Raw genomic sequence first — 21,873 nt, 5'->3', positions numbered from 1 at the left:
AGCTCCTGTCATTGACAAGGAAAATTGATATGCAAATTATAACACTTCACCCTAGGGTGACCAGATGTCCTGATTTTATACGGACAATCCCGATTTTGGGGTCTTTTTCTTATATAGGCTCCTATCACCCCCCACCCCCGTCCTGATTTTTCACATTTGCTGTCTGGTCACCCTACTTCACCCACCACTGAAATGCAGCCATCTTTGGGGTAGAAGAACTCAGCAGCTCTAGAAGCAACACAAACTAACAGTTTAGGACAGGAACTGAAGAAATCATACACCAATGATGATAAAGGGGGATTTTATTTAGACCTTGTCTACATGGTAAAGGTTTTTTGGTATAAGCTAAGGTGGGAGTTTAACAGATATAGTATACCGGTGTATAATCCCTGCATGTGGACACACTTTTTCCGATATAAGAGTGGCTTTTTCTGCTTTAACGTATAACACTTGGGAAGAGGTTTAGATTAACCAAATAAAAGCCACTCTTATTGCAAAATAAAAATGTGCCCATAGAGGGTTATCCTGGGATAACTGTTGCTGTACAATGGGTAAAATATTAGCCTGAATGAAATTTTATTCCAACCTCACATTTGGCTAGGACCGCTCAGGACTTTGCTATTAAGCAATGAGTTCAGTTTCATTATATAAAGGGTTAACAAAATAAATCCCACTGTCTTTACTAGCCATCTCCTTCCGGGCCTCCTCTCTGGAGCATGCACCATGTGACTCCTACAACACAGAGAGAGAAAATGTTTAAGAAGCGGGGTGAAAAAAAAAGTGGAGCTCAGACGCTTGTAAGATGAAGCAAATCTGATGTGACATTGTGGAACTGTGCCCTACAGTTCAGCAAGCTGCATATTTCACATGGCAATGGCCAGGCTGGCTCAGACCAGCCAGCCGTCTAGCTCAATATCTTGTTTCCAGCAGTGACCAGCAGCAGAAACCCCTCAGTTGACCATTATGGCCTGAGCTGCCCACAGAGGATGTTCCTCCTTAGCCCATCGATGAAGCATGAGGCTTCCTATCTCTGTAACTACAAAACAAAGTGACCCCATCTAATGTAATGGTGGATGTTCTCATTCAGAGAAAGGAAAAACCTTCCGTGGAACCTACGAAGCTTTTAGCCAATCCCTAGGGTGACCATATTTCCCAAAGGGAAAATGGGACACCACATGGGGCTAGCCTGAGGCCCCCACCCTCACACCCGGGCTGTCCTGAGCTGCTCATCTGAGGGCCCCACCCTGTGTGCGGCTTGCCCAAGCCTCCCTCCCCACGCGGGGCTGGCCCGAGCCCCGTCCCCCCCCCCCCCCCCCCGGGGGGGGGGGGGGCCGGGCCCGCTGCCCGGGCCCGGCCCGGCCCCCCCCCCCCCCCCCCCGAAGGCTGGGGCTGGCGTCGCCCCTGTGCGGGGCTGGCATCGCCACTCATCCCCTGCCACATATTCCTCCACACCCCACTTTTTTGACAAAAGTGGGCATTTGTCCCATTTGCTGATCAAGTTGGCAAGAACACATAGGACAAATATCCACTTCTACCAAAAAAGTCGGGATGGCCGGGACAGGGCTTAACAAAGGGACTGTCCTGGCCAAACTGGGACGTATGGTCACCCTACCGATCCCTCGTGACAGCAAATTCCACACACTGGTTAATTCATGGCTCTTTCTGGGGCAAGTGTCCTTCCTCCCAGAGCAATCCTCTTCTGCTGCTGCTGACTCTTGTCACACCCTGGTTATATTAGATGGGGTGATTTGGTTCTTTAGTTACAGAGCTATGAAGGGGAGGAGTGTGGGGAGGGTGTGGAAGAAACATGTCAGTCTAAGGCACTATGGATTCAGGAACAGCACAGCTCATTTTTGCCAGTAACGTATCCAGAAAATGAAACGCCTCTGCTACATTTTGTACGTAGTGCTCTGGCACCTAGCTACAGCTGCTAACTCAGAGGACTGGCCTTCCTCAAATGTTCCACACACCCGAGCAGCTTGCAATGCACTCGGGACATAGACCTCACCTACCACTCCTTCGAAAGCCTCAGCCGTGATGGATGTGTAAAACTGGAGAGCTTCTAGAGACCCACATTGTAAAATGCCTCTGGCCACAAACAATGGCCAGCACAGTCACCAGCTGTACATCACATCTGCAGCATCGAGGTAGAGCCCAAGATCTTCCACTCACTCCAAGAGCACACAGCTCTTCCACTGGAGCTAAAGAGGAATCTCCACTAAGTACATAGGACGTATCCCTGCTGTGGTCTGCACAGTCCCATAGACTCGACGTTCCATCTAGCAGACACCACCGAGGTCAGACATTCCAGCCAGTACCCAATCACCCCACCAGCCCATTGCCTGCAATGGCAATTCCACATGCAAAGGACTTACAGGGTTACACGTTGAGCCACTTGTGGAAAGAGAGAAAGTGAGGTCACTTACAGCTCTGTTGGTCGGCGTGTCAAATATAGGATTGTCAAACCCTTTGTCACTTGGTCCTGCCACAACATCCTGGTCCTCCTTTCTGTTCCACAGGCCTGCCAAGTGTACGGATGGTAATCTGAGAGGAAAGACATTTTAGGTTCCCAAATGTGCATCCATCCAATGCTGAAGGCAACTGTCAAGCTAGTCTCCCCTAGTGAGATGGATTTCCTTCATGATACAGACGGGGGAATATTTCAGGTAAGTGTCAGGCCCTCTTGAAAAAGGGACATTGATTGTTCTTCAGGCTGTAGTTTTCAGTTTTAAAACCTGGGCACTCTGAAGAAGGACTGTTTCAGTAGCATTTAGGATGATTGGCATCCTCTGCTTTAGAGCTTCAGTGTGCTCTGAAGCTCTCACACCTCCTGGCTGGCCCTATCATTTCCCCATTTTCTAGAGCACCCTCCATTACAGAAAAAAAACTGGGGTCCAGCAGCAGTGATGCAAGTGCTGAAACAGTATTTGTGCCTGCGCTGGACTTCAGAGCCTGCAGCTGGGCAGTGAGAGCCAAGCCAAAGGCTTTGGGCTTGGGTTCCACCCGTCTTTGATTGTTTCATAAACTTTCCTCCCAAAGCAGTGAGCACGCATGTCAAACAACTGCCCAGCTTCCAAACGAACGTCACTGGGGAATGAATAATCTGGTAACAATTATGGGGGTTGGAGATGTATTTAGAACTGAAAGAAATCCTATTTATTGCTAGGAAACGCTAATCATCTCTGTGCTTGTTGAGAGGCAAGAAAAACAAATGATGCCTGAGAACTGCGCTGGTTGTTGAAAAATGCAACACTAATACATTGGCAAAAGCAGAAGCAGCCTGCCCTGGATTCGTACCCTGCTGGAGCCAGCCAGCTGTGACAGAGCTCTTTGGTATGCAACAGCAGCCTGGACATGGGATTTCATCTGGAACATCTGGCCTTGTCTACATGTAACAGTTTTGTCGCTTTAACTCTGCCATCGTAGTTAGAGCAACACCATCCCCCTAGTGCGGAAGCAGATATACTGGTATCGCTTATTCCAATTCGGCGAGGCTATGTCTGCACTTAGGAGTACTTTCCTGGACTAGTGTTATTTCCGTGGTCAGGTATAGGAATCCTGGTACGCTACACCAGCAAAGCATGCCTAGTGAGGACGCTGCTATGCTAGCAAAGCTGCATGTTGTACCGGTGAAGTAAGTCCACCCCCCAGGAGTGAAACAAGCTAGTTTTGCCAACATAGCAGTGTCTATATTATGGCCTTTTGCTGGCACAGCTATGTTGGTCAAAAATCACACCTCTTCACCCCCTGGCCCAGAGAGCAAGGCTGCCAGGAGTCTGTAGTGTAGACCTGGCCCAAGTTATAGTGTCTACACTGGGGCTTTTATCAGCATAACTACAAACCACACCCCTTACATGGCTCTGCTGGTAAAGCTTTTTAAGCAGAGACCAGGCTGTTTTGTGGTCCTTCACTGTGGTAAGGTGACCTGTGGGACAAACACCTGCAGAATGGGCTCATAAGGCCCATCTGATTACGCTGAAATCTTGGGATGGGCCCTTCCCCTGCCACCCCCACTTTTCTCCCCTTTTCCTCCAAATTCCCCCTTTTTTCCTTCTTCTCATCTCACCTACTGTGTCAAGTGCATCCGATCCAGCCACCTCCCAGTACAGCTATGCCCTGATAGCTATACATCCTTCCAGTACGCGCGCACACACACACACACACACACACATACACACACACACACACACACACAGTTAACATTTCAGAGATGTAATCTTTACTGCTTAACTCTGCTTGTTTTGCAAGCAGTCTGAAACCTTTAATAAAACATGAGTGATTTCAATTAAGTGCTGGCCAATGGAACAGTCAGATAAGCCCCAAGATACTGAAACAGGCCCCAGATCTGCAGCCCCCCCAAAAGAAGTGAGGGCCCCTGACCTGTAGACCGTACTTAGGCCTGGGTTCCGTTGGCCTCTGTGGGAATTTGGGGTGCAGAAGGAATGCAAGGCCGAGCCCTGCCCTGGCCTAGTCTCCATTTTTGACGACTGAGTAAACAGGCAGTGCTTGCTGCGTGATGATTAATAAATAAAGCAATAAGGTCCAACGGGCTGCTGCGGGCTCTCTCCATTGTGCAATTTGCTCTCAGGGACACAAAGTTGCAGAACAAGTGTTTAGAATTGTTTTGATGCATTAATATTGCCAAATGGGCCCCACCAGGCAATGTCATTTCTGCATGCAGATGCGGGGCTGCAAAGCAACAGGGAATTTCCATTAAGCTACAAAATTGAACCACATTGAACTCAAACCGGAGAACAGCGCAACAGCTATGGGCTCGTGGGCTGCAGCTGGAAGGTGCACTAATGTGCCTTGAAGCCACCAAAGAACTTCCCTGACCCTGGGGCCACTGTGCTCCTACCAGTCCCTGGGTGCAAGTCAGAGCAGCCTCAAGGCTGCCCTCATTTACTCCAGCTACCAACAACACACGCAGCCAAGGATTGTTGCAATGCCAGGATGCCCAGCCACGACCTTTCCCTTGCTGCAGGGACAGGGCATGGCGTAGAAGCTGCTCTGGCAGTTCTTTGTCACCTGAGGACCTCCCCATGATGCAAGGATATTTGGGAGGCCAGTTCTGCCAGTGTTAGCGCAGCTTGACACTGGTGGAGCAGCATAAAGTTGCTTTAATGGTGGGTAGGGTCTGGGCCAATCCCTGGATTCTTTGTCCCAGTTGTTAAACAAGACTCTTTGGTGATTATCAATCTAAGGGGTGTGAATGCCCCCGTCCCTACCTTATCATCCCCTTCCTATGGAGAAACAGCATTATGCCAAGCAACAGCAGCCCAAGTAGTAGACCAATAACCGTCCCAGCAATGGTGCCTCCTTGTCCACTAGAATTACTGCCAGTGGCTACTTGCACTGTACCTGTCACAATGCCAAAGGAGTCACCTGCAAAGTAGGAAAGAGGATTTGTCAGTACAGGGTTATACAATACAAACCTCCCCCCTCCCTTCCTACTCACCTGCAATCCCTGTACTGAACTGGTATGAACATAAAAAGCAGGGTGCCTAGAAAAATAGTCTCTGCTACTCACCGTGGCATTAGCATTTCCCCAAACATGGGCCTGGCTAAATAGCAGGTAGTGGGGCTGTGTGCAGTCAGTGGTTTCAGTTTACAGGGGTTTGTGAGATGCAGCCCTTCAGTTCTGGTTCGCACGGGTTCTCACGCACGCAAGAGTCACTTACTTGGCAATTCAGGTTAAAAAATCAATCCAAGTGAGACTTGGTCAAAACCTTCACCTGTCACAGGGGCCAAGATTTTCCAAAGTGCTGAACAGCCAACAGCTCTCACTGACGTCAAGGTATTCGGCCCCTTTGCAAATCAAGTCATTTACTTACGTGTTAGAGCTGTCCACTATAAAGTTTTGCCAGCATAGCTCTGAAAAAACTCACGCCCCCTAGACAACATTGGTATGCCAGAAAAAATCCCTGGTGTAGACACAACTATACTGATAGAAGAATGCTTCCCTCAGCTTAGCTAATGTCACTCAGGGAGGTGTTTTAGCTGTACTGGCAGAATTCCTCCTGTCAGCTTACACTGCATCTCCACTAGGGAGCTCTGCTTGGTTAGCTATACTGGTATAGCAATGCTGGCAAAACATTTGCAGTGCAGACAAGCCCTAAATGTGGATTTAAGCATCTAACTTTAGGCTAGGTCTACACTACAGCGGGGGGTCGACCTAAGATACGCAACTTCAGCTACGTGAATAGCGTAGCTGAAGTGGCGTATTTTAGGTCGACTTACCTGGCTGTGAGGACGGCGGCAAGTCGACTGCTGCCGCGCCGCCGTCGACTCCGCTACCGCCTCTTGCCGCGGTGGATTTCCGGAGTCGACGGTAGAGCCATCAGGGATCAATTTTATCGCGTCTTCACTAGACGCGGTAAGTCGATCCCCGATAGACCGATTGCTACCCGCCGGATCAGCGGGTAGTGAAGACGTAGCCTTAGGCTCCTAATGTTGGCCATGGTTCCCACTAGAGATGGGCTTGAGTCACACTATTTGAATCAGGCTCTACATCAATAACATGACACATTTCAGAGGGAACTCAGCTCTGGGGGACTGATTTGGATCTATCATAAATCAAATGATGGTCACTCAAGCGTCTTGCACAAGTTCCAGGCTCGTGAGCCTGGCTGAGAGTCCCGGTTTTATTTGAATGTTCTGCACAGCTCTAGCATGTGAGTCTCGTATTCTGTGCAGGAATGTTTGGGTCAGAGCTACCCTCCAGAAAAAGTGAACCAAGAAAATACTATGATCCCTTTTATGGGATCAGTGAAAAGGTTCAATGAATTCACTAGCCTGGCCAATCAACAGTGCTGTTCTTGGGGGAATATCAGGAGCCCACATATGGAAAATGCATTTTGCAAAAGTGAAAAACTTTATATGAAAACTCTGTTCCTTTTGCTTGTTCCTCTTTTCTGAGGTGGAGACAAGAATGGACAGGTTGTATGGAGAATGGTGGAGTCCCTAAGTTCAGACAGCCAATTCCTTTCCTTTCCACGCCAGGACAGAAAAAAGAGGCATCCGATAGATAACATTCAAGTGGCAGTTTCTTTCTTCCTGCAAACGTAAGCCTGGCCTACACCGAAAGGTTGGTCCATGGACAGCTTTGGTACTGGCATAACTATTTTGGTTAGGGAAGAGATTGTTTACCAAAATAATTATATCTGTACAGCCACTAGGATGGACATAGTTATACTGGTGTAAAGATGCCTTATACCGGTATAACTTTAGTCTTCTTAGGGATAAGCTGCACAAGTATAAGCACCTTTATACCAATATAATTGCATCCAGACTGGGGGTTTCATCACTTTAACTCTACCACTAAACTGATACAACTTTTGTGTGTAGACAAGACTAAAGATGATGAAAGCTATGATTTTATACTCATGTAGTTAAACTGGTACAACTCTATATGTGGACACTGATATACATTCACAAGCACAAGCTAAACTGATATAACCAGTTTTAAGTGTCCACATACAAAGCTGCACCAGTAAACATTGAACTTGTGTGTAGCCAAGTCCTTAGGGAGTGGGGGAGGATAGGTTTGCAAGAGTTGTGCTGGACTAACACTGATTAATTCAGAGGGGCTGTAAAATGCTTAGAAGCTGAAATGTGCTGATCTACACTTAAAATGTACGTTGGCATGACTACGGTGCTCCGGGGTATGAAAAATCCAGACCGCAGAGCACTGTAGCTATGCTGACCTCTCCGCTGGTGTAGATGCAGCTAGGCTGACAGAAGAATGATTCTGTCAATGCAGCTACCATTGGTTGGGGAGGTGAAGTTCCTATGGCGACGGAAAACCCCTTCCATCACTGTAGGCTGCGTCTATACTACAGGGTTATGCTGGCATAGCTACACCACTGGAGCGATGTCGCTATGGTCCTCGGATGGTAGACATGACCAAAGTGCTATGTACAAGCAACCAGGAGTTTTCAATACATACTTTGTTAAATAAACTGCCACTTGATTTTCTGTGATTCCTATTAACCTCCTAGAAAGCATCATTGGTGAATGAAAAAGAATCTTCCATAGGTGAATGGGAACAGTTACCGTGCTCTGCTATGTCACGCATGATGTCCTCAGCCAACTGTTCAGCATTAGTCCCCGTCTGTGACCCCGTCTTATCATCCATTAGCACAATCTGGATGACTGGAATGGAGTTCCGTGAAGTCTGAGGTTTACGCACCTTGGATATAGCCATCTGAACACCTGCGTATTTTGGCTTTTCAAAGAAAGCAAGACACATAAAACACACTAGGTCAGCAGGCAGAGATTATAGGGTATGTCTCCATCCGGAGCCGTGATGGACAGTAAAATAAGTGCTAGCTATAAATCTTAATGTAAATATCATCAAGAGCTAGTGTTGCTGTGAATCACATCACTGCTGTGTTTTCACAATGACACATTTATGTCTTCTTTCCATGCAGGGCTGTAAACAACAGACACTGGGGCCCCATGTTACTTCAAAATACTCAGGGTAGGTTACGCCTGTAGGAATACTGCTCCCTTTGGAGCTGGCTCAGGGCTCCTAGGCTCTAGTGACAGTGTCATTTGGCCCCTGTATATTGAAGCAGTGAATGTAACACACCCATTAAACAACGTATTAGAATGTACACATTTGTAAGGAGGGAAGAACCAGACTCGCATCTATTGCTACATGGGGCTATATTCTGATCTTGATTATAGCAGGGTAAATCCACAGTAACTCCTGTGAAGTTACTCCAGAAGCACAACCTGCCCCAGAGCAAAATTTGGCCCATGGGATCCATTGTGGGATCTCTGAAGCCATGTCCTCCCAGTGGCTGCACAGGGCACTAAGCTCAAGAGCATGAGGCTGGGCTGCTGCAGTGACCCCAGTACTGGCATCCTTGACTGGCCAGTTGGGCGTGAGAACGCAGCGTGGAGGAGTGGAGCCAGGTGTTCTGCATGGCACCTAAGCGAGTTTGCCTGTCGCGCAGCATGGGACCCCCAGCTCTGCTTTCTCCTGCAGTGTGCGAATGGATATGTAGAAAACTTTGGGTCAGGTTCTCTGGTCAGCCACCTTTGTGCCTCCAGATTCCATGGCTGCCAGGGACCAAACTATTCCCCAGCATAAATTAGAGCAGCCTGAAAACTGCTCTGGTTTAGGCCCAGGTGCCCACAGTCCCTAGGACCCATTCTGGCAGGCAGGGATTGGCCAGATGCACCACCTTCTTGTTCAGGCACCTTTTGCTCTGGCCATGCCCTCAGTGGTGGGATGGGATAGTAACTAATATGCCAACCGGATGCTCCTTGAGGAGTCTCCTACATCCCCACCTGTCCTGCTCCACCAGGATGAAAGCCCCTCTGTGCTGGGCCCCTGCATGGCTGTGAATCTGGCCCTGTAAACCCACCCAGCGTGAGTTCTGCCTGCTGGTGCAGCGCTGTCATCCCTTGGGAAGAGAGAGTGCCGCATGTCACTCACTAGCCAGTCCCCCACCCTCACCCTCACCCCCACCCGGGACTTAGAGAAGAGCTGAAGCCTCAAGTGCACACCTCAGCGTTTCAGACGGCTACCTGCAGAGGTCAGGAAGGGATTATGCCCCCCTGCCCCCGTACTCTGGGTTGGTGGTTTTTTTAAATCACCTTCTGCTGAAGCATCAGTAATGGCCATGTCTGTAGGGTTGCCAGGCGTCTGGTTTTTGAATGGAACGCCCGGTCGAAAAGTGAACCTGGTGGCGCTGGTCAGCACCCTGCCTGCCCTGGCTCTGCGCAGCTCCCCGGAAGCGGCTGGCATGTCCCTGCAGCCCCTGGGAGCAGGGGCAATCAGGGAAGCTCTGCCTGCTGCCCCTGCCCCAGCGCTGGCTCCACAGCTCCAATTGGTCGGGAACCACGGCCAATGGGAGCTGTGGGGGTGGTGCCTGCGGTGACAGGCAGCACACACCGTGCAAAGCCTCCTGGCCCCTCTGCCTAGGGACCGGACATACTGGCTACTTTCAGGAGCAGCGCGGAGCCAGGGCAGGCAGGGAGCCTGCCTTAGCCCTGCTGTGCTGCCAACCAGGAGCTACCTGAGGAGCTACCTGCAGCCCGGCAGGAGCCTGCACCCCGAACCCCCTGCCCCAGGTCAGAACCCCCTCCTGCACTCTAACTCCCTCCCAGACCCCACAACCCAACCCCCTACCGCAGGTCAGAACCCCCTCCTGCACTCTAACTCCCTCCCAGATCCCACAACCCAACCCCCTACCGCAGGTCAGAACCCGCTCCCACACCCTAACTCCCTCCCAGATCCTACACCCTCATCCGCACCCCAACCCCCTACCCCAGCCCTGAGCCCCCTCCCATGCCCCAAACCCCTCAACCCCAGCCCGGAACCCCCTCCTGCACCCTAAACCTCTCATCCCCGGCACCATCCCAGAGCCCACACGCCCAGCCGGAGCCTGCACCCTCTCCCGCACTCCAAGCCCCTGTCCCAGCCCAGAGCCCCCTCCAGCACCCTGAACCCCTCATTTCTGACCCCACCCTGGAGCCCACACCACCAGCTGTAGCCCTCCCCACCCCGCACTCCATCCCCTGCCCCAGCCCAGTGAAAGTGAGTGAGGGTGGGGGAGAGTGAGTGACAGAGGGAGGGGAGCTGGAGTGAGTAGGGGGCGGGGCATCAGAGACTGGGCCTCGGGGAAGGGACGGGGAAGGGGGCGGCGCAAGGGTGTTCGTTTTGTGCAATTAGAAAGTTGGCAACCCTACATGGCTGATGATGAACACTGGATGGGGTGGGACGGTGCCTTGAGATGGCACCAAGCATTCCTTCTCTCAGGGGCTTGGCTGGCAGGGGCTTGCTCCCATGCTCGGGTCTAACTAATCGCCATACCTGGGGTCGGGAAGGAATTTTCCCCAGGTCAGATAGGCAGCGACTTTTGGTATTTTTTGCCTTCCTCTACAGCATGGGGTGTGGCTCACTTGGTAGGATGATCTGGGTGTATCTCACTTAATCATTTCCCTGCCATGGAGGGGGCCTTGGGCACTGGTGCACCTCGGTCCCTCCCTCCCTGTCACACATTATAGCCTAGTCTCCTGTGGGCTGTTCAACTTTTAACTCATTCTGGGTGTTGGGTTTAGTGGCCAGGTGCTGGATGGTGTGGGTGGCCTGTGACATACAAGCAGTCATACTAGATAATCTGGCGGTCCCTTCTGGCCTTAAACTCTACAACTCTGCTAACTTCTTTGGGAGACCACACAGCCAGGAGGGGTGAGTGAAGGAAATGGGGTGAAATCAACTCCCTCTCCTCTCCCCATACCCCCCAATTCACATCCCTAGTCCCAAAACAATAGTAGGAATGAATGACAAAAAGGAACAACTCCCACTTCAGTTCAGGGGCAGTCGGGAACCCTGCATGGTCCGGGGCTGACTGTTTCACAGGCCACCTCCTTCCCCACATCTCCTGGGGACATCTCCTACTTGGCCCTCTGCTCTCTGTGGGTAGTGGCTGGGCAGCCTCATTCAAAGGAGCCCACCTTTGGGACTTGCTGCCCTGACTGTCAAAACTCAAACAATGCAGGTGTGAGCTCCTGGTGCTCGTGCTGCCTGGCTCTGTGTTGAACAGCACTCTCCTGGGACTGTAGCCTTGTTAACTGGAAGAGCGGGACAGTTTGGGGTAGTCTGGACTCAACACGCCAATGGATTCACACCAATGACATACTGGTGTGAGAGCAGAACCAGATCACTGGCTTCAATAGTAATACCTAGCTCTTACCTAGTGCTTTTCATCCCTAGATCACAAAGAGCTTTACAAAGGAGGTCAGTATCATTAACCTCCTTTGTAAAATGGGGAAACTGAGGCATTGGGCGGGGAAGTGACTGGCCCAAGGTCACCTAGCATCAAATACTCAGGGTAGGAGGTTGGATGTAGCTGGAAATAACGGAAACCCTAATGGGCCAGATGGTAAATAGAGAGTTCCTACTAGCTGAACTCTGTGTGCACCAGCAGCTGAGTTCCTGTTTGAGGTCAGAAGCCAGGGCTACAAACAGCTGTTCCTCACCCTGACTTCCAAGTTACAAGAGTATCAGCTAGGGCTCTGCAAGCAGCCACTACCCAGCCTGACATCACTGGAATAATGTACCTACCAGTCTATTAATATTATAAGATAATGGTGAGTGTCTTACTGGTGGGGTTTCCTGGCTTCTATCTGAATGATGTATTAAATAAGTCTTTCCAAACAGACTAGCATACCAGGCTCAGGAAGGCGTGAAGAATTCTGTTCTGATACTGCCTAATGTCGAAACCAGGAGTGTATTCCAGTGAAATAGTGGCTCCTGTAGTTCAAAGGCAGAAAGACAAGAAAGAGCACACACAGGTTCATTGATTTTGCATTTGCAAGCACACCTCTCATTGCAAGTGGGCTATTGTGGGGCTGGCAGCGTGGATCAATGTGGTTTTCAGAGTCTACCAAGATCTGGATCAGTACAAGATTCACAAACAATTCTCCAGTCCCATTTGTGTAATCTGGTCTCATTCTAGAGCACACAAAGGGGACGATAATTCTATCCGCTAGCGATTTCTGAACAAAGCTTGCAGAAGGAAACACCTCCTCTATTGCTGGTCTTTTTACAGGTTTCAAAAACCCAGCGTCAGTGGAGCCTTTTTCAGAACACTCCTGGGAAAACCACATCCACTGCTGACACTTACCTAGTTCTTAGAGAGGTAATGATGAGCATCCATCAATGCTTGTAAAGTACTTTGAGCTCCTTGGATAAAAAGCACCAGGGACAGGCACAATTAAATTCACCGAATCAATTGGCACCACACTAGTTGAGCTAAATATTTTTCTTGAAAAGCAGGAGTAAAAGTTTCTGGAAATATGAAGTTCCATTAATTGCTTTCAAAAGCTCTGCTGGTATGAACAGGTTTGAAAACCATATGCTAGAGCCCTAATCAGTTTGGCAGGATGACTGTGTATGAAAAATTCCCGTTCACCTTCCAGGTAGACAAGCAGACAAACACCCATATGTAGAGGAAATTCCGCCAATCTGTTGGGTATATTTTCATTTTCAATGAAATTTACCGTAGGTGATAAAGATGACATTTATTGGAACAAGAAAGTGCATTTTCCTCGGGTATTTTCCATTAGTGACATCCCTGATGCCAGCACTGAATGCAGTCCTAGCAGCCTGCACTAACAGGAATGGATTGAACTATCTTGATGACTTGTGACACCCTGACAGGCTAAACCAGGGGCAGGGCTCAGAAAAATCAGACAGGGACAACAGGCTGCAATCCAAGATAGATTCCAGAAAGGGAGGATAACGATTCAGAGACATAAATATAACTCAGCGCGCTGCATAACTCAGGCTCCAGAGACAGGCATTTGAGGCATAGTACAGGGGTGGGAAGAGATGATGGGGTTGATTTGAACCCACTGCTAGAGGATCCTGACATTGACTTCCATGGACAAGTCCCTAAGGCCAACCTTTAGGCATAGATGCAAAAGCAGCCTAATTTTCAGAGGTGCTGAACCCCTTCCTCTGAAGCCAGCCCCCGTGCCTCAGTTTCCCCATCTGTGAAATGGGGATAATAAATAGCTACCAACCGCAGAAAGGCTGTTTGACAAATAGTTAATATTTGTGTTGTGCATTTAAGATCTGACGGCATTAAAGGAAGCACTGAGCATTGTTTCCTATAATAATCCTGTGAGCTTGGGTCCCCTTCCTGCAAGGTGATCACCATACAAAGCTCCATTGAGGGGCGCAGTCCTGATGGGGATCAGAGCTTTAACTCTAAAATCCTTTTCCTGTGTCTTTTAATCTCACTTCATAGGGAGGTAGAGTAGCCCCTAGAGCAGGAAGAAGGAGGAAGTCGGATGCAGAAACAGGACAGTTCAGGAATTTGTTCAATCAATGAATCCTTTGTATTTATTCATCATACTTTGCTATTCGAGCCAATGAAGTGCTGGCTAAACCAGAACCAAGCAAAGAAACACATATGGTTTAAATTCTGGCAGGAATTTGGACAGTCTAAATCTCAAAGGAACCAAATTCTACCACAACTGATGTGCTATTGGAAGCTGTCCTGTTTGGATATCATCGGTATAAAATACTGTACTATTGGGGGAGGAGCTGTTAGAACAGTATATAAAAGACCTTTCCCTAGATGTCACCATGCTGATATGGAGGGATGATCAAAACCCCTCAGAGAAAAACCAGAAGGGCTCAGCAGGCGGAGTATGGGTTATTCCTCAACTTCAAAAAGTCCAGCCAAAGGGAATCTAGAGTCCACTGAAGGTACGTCTATACTTACCTCCGGGTCCGGCGGTAAGCAATCGATCTTCTGGGATCGATTTCTTGCGTCTTGTCTAGACGCGATAAATCGATCCCGGATCGATCCTGGAAGTGCTCGCCGTCGACGCCGGTACTCCTGCTCCGCTAGAGGAGTACACGGAGTCGACGGGGGAGCCTGCCTGCCGCGTGTGGACCCGCGGTAAGTTCGAACTAAGATAGTTCGACTTCAGCTACGTGAATAACGTTGCGTATCTTAGTTCGAAGTGGGGGGTTAGTGTGGACCAGCCCTCAGAGTTAACAGGAGTTTTCCCACTGATTTCACTGGACTTTGGATCAGGCCCTAAATAAGCCTGAGTCTCGTTACTTGCAGAGTCACCAGCATGTTTAATTATTTTTATACCAACTCAAGCCTCCGACCTTCCCACCGACCAGACCCCGCACCAGTCAAACAGCAGTCAGTCAATTCTTGGCATTCCCAAAGTATAGATGACAACCACAGGATTCAACTCCAGAAGGGCATTCAAGGCCTAGTGCCGAGGAAATAGATACAAGAAAGCTATTCCAGAAGGCCAGGCACGCTGCCCACGCCTGCTTACAGGAATTAATCCCCATTCTGCACTCACCGCATATTTCACAGCAGTGTCCGACTGGCTGGAAGGGGTCCTTGCACACAAGCACTGGGCACCGAGTCCCAGCATCCCCGAGCAAGGCAGCGCAGATCTGTCGATGTTCCTTAAATGAAAACCCAGGGTAAGTTCCTCTGATCCACCCCTGGCTGAAGAGCTGCTCCTTGCTCTGCTTTTCTGTTCAGTTTTGCAAACACCAATGAGATTGCACTGCCCTGTCTGAGCATAGTGCTGGGATGTTCCTTGACTTCCTGTCTGCATCCTGAGGCCATGAAGAGCCCACCCAGGAGTTGTGACTTAGCGGAGCTCAAAGATCCCACAGAACAGTTTGTTTAATTCCAGTGGAAAAACTCACCCCAGCATTTCCACACTCACAGCCCGATTTGTCCGGACACCTGGCGTTCGTCACCTGGAAGGTCCCGTTGCCATGGAACTGCAGCTTGGCCGAGCTTCTCTGCATGTACTCAGCTAAGGCCGCGTCACTGGTGAACTTCTACTTCCCAACCCAGAAAGATTAAAAAATAGATCAACATTTCTTACCAGCTGAGACTATGGAGTGTAAGATCTGGGAGCTCTGCAAGCAAGCAGCAAGGCTGCTCCAGCCTTGTCAACAGAGCAGTCACTTAGCCTACCTGCCCTCAAAAGTGGAAGTTGGGACATCCCCTTCAAGGTGCACTTGATCCCATGATCATGCCCACCTCCCCTTCTTTATGGAGCCTACAAAAGGCCTGAAAGGCTTTTCCAAACTAAAAGAACAATAAAAAACAACAACATGGGCTGGGTTTTTTATTTGTTTCTTTCTTTTTAAGCTGAGAATTACCAGGACTCTGGGTAATTTCTTTTCCCTCTTTGTACTGGAGGTCTGCTTAGAGGAGCCAAGAACCAGACTGAAGATCTATCCGCTGTAACAGCAGGGCTAGGGAGGTGGATTCTTTAACAGAAATCTTTTATCCCAAACTTGTCTGTCAGGCATTTCAGTTAACTCGCTGTTAGCAGTGAACCGGAGTGTACTAAACAGTCTGATTAAAAACCCCTGCCCTATTAATTTCCCATGCGTCCACACAGGCTTCCAAAGAAAGATTTGTGACACCCTGACGCTTCCAGGAAAAACAGGGGAGACAAACCCTAAGGTAAAAGCAAGAGGCCTTCTTAATAGCCCATACCTAAACGAGGGTGGGGGAGTGGGTGCACAGACTAGTCTTTGCATGTCACCTTTCAAAGAGGGGTAGAAGCAGCCGATGGGCATCTTTTTACTCTACATCACTCTTCCTTTTAATCCTGATCCAGCTGTCTTGGGAGTGAATGGGAGCTTTGCCACTGGTGTGGGTGGGAGCAGGCTAGGTGGATCCATGTTTAGGGTCCTGTCAACACGGGGCTGGGAACCAAGTTATTCCATGTGAGCTCGGTTTGAACACTTTCATCGACTCTGCCGGTTAACACTGCATGGCCCCCAGTCTGGACGAGGCCAAACCAAGAGACCTGTCTAGAACATTGTTGTAAAAAACCACCCTTTGGTACCCCATCCACTCCGCCCAGCCAACCAGTGAGAGAAACCAACTTCTCAGCCTCTCTCTCAGGACCTCACAGTGCATATATCTGACAGAGAGGAAGGATGGTCAGTTGTTAGGGCAATGGCCTAGAACCCAGGAGACCTGCAGTCAATTCCCTGCTCTGCCACTGGCTTCCCATGTGACCCTGGGCAAGTCACTTTGCCTCCTATGCCTCAGTTCCCTGTCTGCTAAGAGCTCTTCCCAGCTCCCAGGGTGTTGTGACATGCTCACTTACTGTGGTCACAGGAGCCAGATACATAGATTATCTGCAGTAGAGCGGGACGTGAGGTGCAAAGTCTGGCTCCCAATACATGCATTCCCAGTGGCCAGAAGAACCCCCTGGAGCTCAGCTTGTCCCATTCCCAAGTTGGAACCCGGCTGCACAATTTGGATCCCAAAGCTGGGAGCTGTTTGGATCTGGGGTTGTGGTTTGGATCTGGGGTTGTTGTTCATGCCCATCTCAGTATTGCACGTGATGGGGCTAAAGCAATGAGCTGAACCTGGGAGGAGGAGAAGGGGCCAGTCTCAATAAACCACCGCGCAACTTTGGTGACATTGGCCGTTTTTATTTAACAAGAAAAGCTGGGGCCAAACTTGCAGAAGGGCCTGGTGATTCTGGGAACCATTTGGAGACACCTCAAAGGGGGCTGATCACCAGAGGGTGAGTGCTCAGCACTTTGTGACAGTTAGACGCCTGAAATGTGTCTCAGGTTCAGCACCCAAACTCCTGGGTCACTTTGGAAACTCTTGGCTTAATTGTATTGAAATGCTTCCCAACACATGGATTCAAATGAACAAGCTAATCAAGGACCAGACTCATCAGACAGCTTTCCCAGCCTCAGAGCCCTCATTTACATTGGAACCCAGTCTGAGCTTTCCCCAGGCTCTCCAGGGACTCAGCATCTGAAAGCAGAACTGTTACGTTTCTCCTTCATTTGATTTAGACACAGTCAGGCCCTATTTTACCATAGCAGCCTCCAAAATTGCATGCACAGTTTTGCACACCCACATTTAAATCACATAAGAACTCTGACTTGGACAAGAGACAGCCGAGATGGTAGGGTAATAACAATTACCACCCAATCCGGACTGGACAGCAATGAGACAAATGGACAGAGGAGATCAACCCCCCAAAACAGTATGACCCCCCTCCCCTCAGACAACCATATACTTTCCTCTGAGAGACACCTGAGAGGGTCTGTCTCTGATTTATACTTCAACAACGCTTGAATGGCTTGTCATGTCAAGAAAGTCAGTGGAGTTGAAAATTGCTTTTGCATGCCCCAGATGGGGCAGTCAGTGCCTGACTCCCTTGGCTGCGGGGTCCCATGCAGGTTGCATGCACAAATCAGATTTTTTGCGCATGCACGAGCCAAACGTGTGCTTACGACTGTGGTGCCCACGGTTGAAGCCTTTTTGGAAATCTGGCACCACGGTGCATACCAAAGTCAAGCTCATGCATAGTGCTGAACAAGCGCCTGTAAGTGAACCATACTAACACACACAGCAAGTGTCACTGCACTTTCTGTTCTCATGACCTACTTTGTGGGCGCCGCAGGGGAGGTGATGAAGTGTGATAGCGTTTTGTTTTGTTTCTCAAATGTTCCACTTTACCTGTCCCATTATAGAGATGCTTCGGAGATGAATCATTCGCTCAGATGAGTCGATGTTTACTCGGAAGGAGGTTTCAGGCTGAAAGATAGCATCATCGTACTGGCACGGGACACGTTCTTCATCCACTGCGAAGATGTACTTGCCCTGGTCTAGGTCCTCCAAGGAGGTGGCAGCATGCCATAGTGCAGGGTCATGCCACTTATACTTCTCAGCATCAGTGAATGAGACAGCTGAACCTGGGAAGAAAGACAAGGGGTAAGGTGAGAGCTGGACTTGGAGCCAGTCTCCCTGCCCTGATACATTTCTTCCAATTCTTTCATCGATCTAAATAGCGTGAATGCTGGGATTGAAATGAAGGAGCTAATAGCATTTAACAAGAGTTAAAATCTACTCTCTGCTCATCCTCCCCAGGATAACAGCAGCACTCACTGCCTGGAGACTTGTCAGTGCTTTGCAAAGCCAGACAGGTGGCTTCTGTAGTCAGGACTCATGTATTCCAGGATGCTAAAGGTATAGCGTTTCCCACGGAATCCACCTCTTATATCAGACTGGTGAATCTCAGTTTCGTTTTTATGTTTCCAGCTTTCAGGGTTATGGAGAAAACCTTGACAAGATTAACTGATTGCAACAGGTGCAATAATGTCTGTCTGAGTCTGCATATAGCCTGAAACAAGAACTCTGAGAGGTGTGACCTGCCCCATTAAGCTCAGTGGGTTAACTCTGAAACCTAAACATGGCAACTGATGTGAAATTAACTATTTCATGGCTGATCATTTTTAGCAGTAACATCAGGCAAGTGTGCTTATCACACAGTCCCAAACTGCCTCCCGCATTTCCCTAGCTGAATTTGATATCCAAATAAATTACACAGGGGCTACTCACTGTCTGGTTTTGATATTTGCATTTAGTTCATTAAAACAAATTGTATTTTAAGTGAAGCTGCCACAGAATTCCCAGTTGGCTTCAGTGGAGTGCCCCAGCATCCAGCAACCATGCTGCAGAATTTAAGGCTAGCTCAAAACGGAGGTGGCCTTGGATATAATCATAATACAGATTAAGCAACAAAAAGTTGAAAAATTGCAGCTGCACCTGCCCTGTTAACATTACCGTTGAGACTGCTGGTACTGAATCTGGTGAAAGCTGAAATCCCTTCTCCATTTTTCCACAGTGAGAACTCTCAATGAAGTTAATGAGTATGTAATTGGAATCTGTTTGCCTTTGTTCTCTGTGCCCTGCACCTGTAAGTCTTTAGAAACATGGCCAGTGTGCAGAGACCCTGGCCATTTTGGTCTCAGAGTTGCTAGAGCCAATCACAGTGAAGACACACACTGTGCTCTCTCATGGTGGCTCCTTGAGTCTTTTCTTGTTTTTCTGACTCTAAATTAAAAGTTGCTTTAGACTGAAAGTGTTCTTTGGCTGTTAAATATGGAAAAAACTCATAGAGGACTTGGCCTCAGTATGAACTGAGTAAGAACCTCAGGATCCAGTCACAGATTAGCAGCCACTCCTAAAACAGAACCTGCTCAGCAACCTACAGACACTTGGAATGTGAATTTGAGATTAACATGGGGGATAGATGATACTTTATTACTGAAATGCACAAATACTAGATGGGCCGGATAGCTATCTCCCCACAGTGGGAGTGGTTCAGCTCATTATAACAATGAGGGTCAGGTGCAAATTCCCAACCGACCTATTTTTCAAAAGTCTGAAAGTGTTGAGAATGGGGACTTTGATTTGGGCCCCATGTTTAATAAATAGGTGGAAAATACATACAACCCCCCTTCCCCCCCTTTTTAAGCCTTCCTTTCAAAGTCTTCTCTGCGCCTTTGTTAGAAGGCAGATGATCTAATGAAAAAGGTCTGACATGGCCCTGGTCTACCCTACCACTTACTTCAGTATCAATAACTTACGGTATGTCACTCATGGGTGTGAATAAGCCCCACCCCTGAGCGACGTACGTTACACCCACCTAAGCCTCAGTGTAGACAGCGCTATGTCAGCGGGAGAGCTTCTCCTGCCAACATAGCTACTGCTGCTCGCAGTGGTGGAGTGATTATGCCGATTGGAGAGCTCTCTCCCATTGGCATAGAGCGTTTGCACTAGCAGCACTAGGGTGGCGCAGCTGCACACTATAGCACTTCTAGTGCAGTCTACTAGCCCATGGAGGGGGAAAGGCAGATGCTACAAAGGAATTCTTTATTTCATTGTATTTCCCATAATCAAAGCCCACCCAGATGTCTGTGTGTCGAATTTACATGGCTAATCAACAGCGGATTGGGCACACGATACCTGTGTCACAGCCTGGATCCCAGCTGCCATCAAAAGCTGCAAATCCTGCACCAGGTGTCATGATGAACTCTCCATTCAATGGAAGGTACTAAACAAAGGGATTCAAAGGGTTACTGCTCGGCCCTCCTCCCAGCCAGACATGCTTCTGATCAAATAATGATGCTAATTCTTCAAAGCTCGATGCCACGTGCCATTGCCAACGTGTTATACAAACAGAAACAGTCGCTGTCCACACCCACACTGAGCACCCAGGGTCGTAGGGAAGTACCAGCATCTCCATTTTACAAGTGGAGACGCCACGCTACGGAGAGATGCTTTATTTTACCTTGCCATAACTACGAAGCAAGTAAAGTGAGTGCAGACATGAAGCAAGCAAAAATGCCCCACAACTTAATGCTTTGTCTCTACATTGTGCAAAACTGCGCTATTCTTCCCCATTTGTCTCTGTGTGAATGGGGAAGGCTGGGTCTGCTTCTTCACGGGAACATTGCTTGGCTGTACAGCCTCTCATCAGCTGAGCACTTTGCGACTGGAGGGGCTGGCTTCCCAGCATTCCTAGCCAATCACTGCCCCTGGGCCTGGTCTCAGGAAGGACTGTGCAGCCTCATCTCTCCTTGGACACCATTGGGCTTGAGGGGGTGTGGTTGGGGGTTTTCAAAATCAGGCCATGATGGGTTTCCCAGCCCAGGGCTAGCTTCCCTGTCAGGCCTGATCCAGATGGAGTGCTCTGAGCATGCCTACTCCCCACAAAAGAAGGCCAGGACTGAGCTGGTCAGGAATTGTTTGCTTACAGAAGATGTGGAGACACATGTTTGAATTTCTGTTTTGCCTGATATAAGGCAGGGACTTGACCCCAGGACTCTCATGTAAGAGGTCAAACCATCAGGCTCTGGGGGTGGGTCTCTCTCAATCGCTTCTGTTGAACCTGTTCCCCTTTATATAAATAACTAAAAGTTTCTTGGTGCAGGGACTCGACCCCGACTCTCTCCCATGCCAGGTGAGTGCCCTGAGCACTGGGTGAGAGAGTCAGTCTCTCACTTTGTGTGCGTGTTTCTCTCATTCTTTCTACAGATTGAAATAGCTGCAAGAGAAGGGACTGAGAGACACCAAGCAGAGGTACTAGGCACCCTCCTCCAGCTGGTCAGTCCGATGCCTGAGGTCCAGACCAATGGGAGTCAGGCACCTAAGCAGGGGTGAAAGTAAAATGGAGCTCTTTCCGGTACGGGGCTGCTCTGGCCCCCCCCCCCCCGACGGGACCTCGGGCGGAAGGGGCGGGGCTGGGGGTCAGCATCCTGCAGCCAGTCCATCTGAGCTCCCTGGCCCGCGCCACCCAGGGCTCCAGCGGTGATTAAAGGGCCTGGTGCTTCGGCTGGCGCTGCTGCGGTAGTGGCAGCCGGAGCCCCGGACCCTTTTAAATCGCGGCTCCGGGGCAGCTGCTTCTTTTGCCCCCTCACCCCCCGTCAGCGGCCGTGCTTTAACGTCACGGCTCCTTTTGCGCCCCCCCATCGGCAGCCCTGCCGGGTCGTCGCTGCCCCTTTTGCACCCCCCCATTGGCGGC

At 49.4% G+C, this 21,873-nt stretch overlaps 1 protein-coding gene across 1 annotated transcript in view; it reads right to left on the bottom strand.

The window, feature by feature from the left end:
• Positions 1 to 284: 284 nt before the first annotated feature.
• The window catches only part of AMN (amnion associated transmembrane protein), a 50,301-nt gene continuing 28,712 nt past the window's right edge, over positions 285 to 21,873 (bottom strand). The window contains exons 4-12 of the mRNA XM_026654317.1: positions 20,316 to 20,403; positions 18,024 to 18,259; positions 15,215 to 15,352; positions 14,857 to 14,965; positions 12,189 to 12,271; positions 8,056 to 8,227; positions 5,229 to 5,385; positions 2,427 to 2,544; positions 285 to 732 (exon numbers count right to left, since the gene is read on the bottom strand). Coding sequence (XP_026510102.1) covers positions 622 to 732; positions 2,427 to 2,544; positions 5,229 to 5,385; positions 8,056 to 8,227; positions 12,189 to 12,271; positions 14,857 to 14,965; positions 15,215 to 15,352; positions 18,024 to 18,259; positions 20,316 to 20,403 — 1,212 coding nt within the window. The 3' untranslated portion in view covers positions 285 to 621. The remainder of the gene's footprint in view (positions 733 to 2,426; positions 2,545 to 5,228; positions 5,386 to 8,055; positions 8,228 to 12,188; positions 12,272 to 14,856; positions 14,966 to 15,214; positions 15,353 to 18,023; positions 18,260 to 20,315; positions 20,404 to 21,873) is intronic.

The sequence above is a fragment of the Terrapene carolina genome, unplaced genomic scaffold (assembly GCF_002925995.2).
Source record: "Terrapene carolina triunguis isolate 2854851 unplaced genomic scaffold, T_m_triunguis-2.0 Scaffold189, whole genome shotgun sequence".
NCBI lineage: Eukaryota > Metazoa > Chordata > Testudines > Emydidae > Terrapene > Terrapene triunguis.
Note: the sequence above shows the minus strand (reverse complement) of the source record. Positions and strands in the feature narration are given on the sequence as shown.